The 1571-nt window shown below is 57.1% G+C and overlaps 1 protein-coding gene across 2 annotated transcripts in view; it reads left to right on the top strand.

Annotated features, from left to right (window-relative positions):
* RAB1B (RAB1B, member RAS oncogene family) overlaps positions 1-1571 on the top strand; it is a 10407-nt gene that overhangs the window by 3398 nt on the left and 5438 nt on the right. The window contains exons 1-2 of one of the 2 annotated variants that reach the window (XM_077771363.1): positions 377-471; positions 1380-1452. The exons of the other annotated variant lie outside the window; for it this stretch is intronic. Coding sequence (XP_077627489.1) covers positions 392-471; positions 1380-1452 — 153 coding nt within the window. The 5' untranslated portion in view covers positions 377-391. Of the gene's footprint in view, positions 1-376; positions 472-1379; positions 1453-1571 lie in introns of those variants that run through there. 2 annotated transcript variants of the gene reach the window in all.

Consider the following 1571-nt stretch of genomic DNA (forward strand, 5'->3'; position numbering starts at 1 on the left):
TGACCCTGCAGCCTCGGTCTCTCCTGGCCTCAGTTTCCCCACCTGCTGCTTGAGCGTGGCGGTCTGGGTGCTGACGGCTGGCCCGGCGTTGTGGAGCGGGTCCAGACCCGGGCCCTTTAGGTCAGACAGTCAGTCTTTCTGTTCTTCCCGTTCTCCCGGGATCCTGTTCCAGGGGCTGGTCAGGCGCGGGAGGCCCCGAGGCACCGCTCCGGGTCGCTCTCCCGTGGGTCCTCCCCTCCGGGCTGCCGCTTTGCCCCTTGCCTGGGTCTGGCTGTCCTGCCGCTCCTGGAAGCCAGACCCTTCCCGCCGTCTCCTCACCTTTGCGCAGGCCCCCAGCGCCATCGTCACACCCCTTCCCTTCGCCGTCCCGCTGCCGATGAAGTTTAGATGAATGTGGCATTTGTTTCTCCCCTTCCAGTGGGATTCTCTGTACCTCAGACTCTCCCCACTTCTTGGTCACTCCCCCTGCGGGTAGGTGGCCCACATCCCTGCCCTGGACTTCTCATTGACAGATTTCCCCAAGTGTCAGTTACCTTCTTCCTCTTCTGCCACTTCCTTTTTCTCCTCCAGATCCAAGCCTCAGATTTCCTTGGGGAAGGGTGCAACTCTGAGCTGGATTATCAGGGACACAGAAGGGAACCAACAGGCTCTCACATAGACTTTGGAGTCTGAACCTGGTTTCCAGTCTTAAAGTTAACAGCTGTGTAACTTAGGGCAAGTCATTTCCCTCTTCTGACCTCCGGTTTCCTGCTTAGTTGGGAATAACCCCATCCACTTCACAGGGCTGTTGTGAGCCTTAAATGAGATGATGCACCTGAAGTGTTAGCGCAGGGCCAGGCACCAGTAGGAATCAATGTGTTGTAACCGCTCTTATTGCTACTTGTTGACAACCTCTTCTTAGAGGCTTCAGACCAGGCTCTTTACATAGAGGTTCCCTTAAGTTCTAGGCTGGGCCCTAGCTTCCACTTCTGGGACCCTCCCCTGCCAAGCCAGGTAGGCCCCAGGGCAGTGTATAGGGGGTTCCCTGAATAGCCCCTACTGGCCCCGAGACCGAGGAGTCTGTCAGGAGTCAGGATAGGACGTCCAGCTTTTTCCCCTAATGACTGATCCTTGGCAACTCATGTCTCTCTCTCTGCCTCAGTTTCCTTCTCTGTAAGCTGGGAATTTAGACTCAGTCCTTCGGGCCAGCTGTAATACTGGGGATGGGAGGGGGTCGGCCCTCCCCTGCCCGGGACTCGTGGGAGGATCTTGCAAGCACCTTAATACTCTAAACCAAGGCAAGCCTCACAGCCTGGGAGAATGCCGTAGTTGTGACGGCAGGATGGCGTGGCAGGTGGACTCCTTGCCTTCCTTCACGCCTTCCCTTCCTCTCTCTCCAGTGACTACCTGTTTAAGCTGCTTTTGATTGGTGATTCGGGCGTGGGCAAGTCATGCCTGCTTCTGCGGTTTGCTGTGAGTAAGAAGCCTCCCGTACCGTCCATCTGGGGTCCTGGCTGGTGGCAGGAGGGAGAGGGGTCAGCCCAGAGGACAGTAGTTGCAAGACCTTAGACACCGAGGATGAAGTCACAGGA

This window comes from Crocuta crocuta, unplaced genomic scaffold, assembly GCF_008692635.1.
Source record: "Crocuta crocuta isolate KB4526 unplaced genomic scaffold, BGI_CrCroc_1.0 scaffold647, whole genome shotgun sequence".
In the NCBI taxonomy this organism is placed as follows: domain Eukaryota; kingdom Metazoa; phylum Chordata; class Mammalia; order Carnivora; family Hyaenidae; genus Crocuta; species Crocuta crocuta.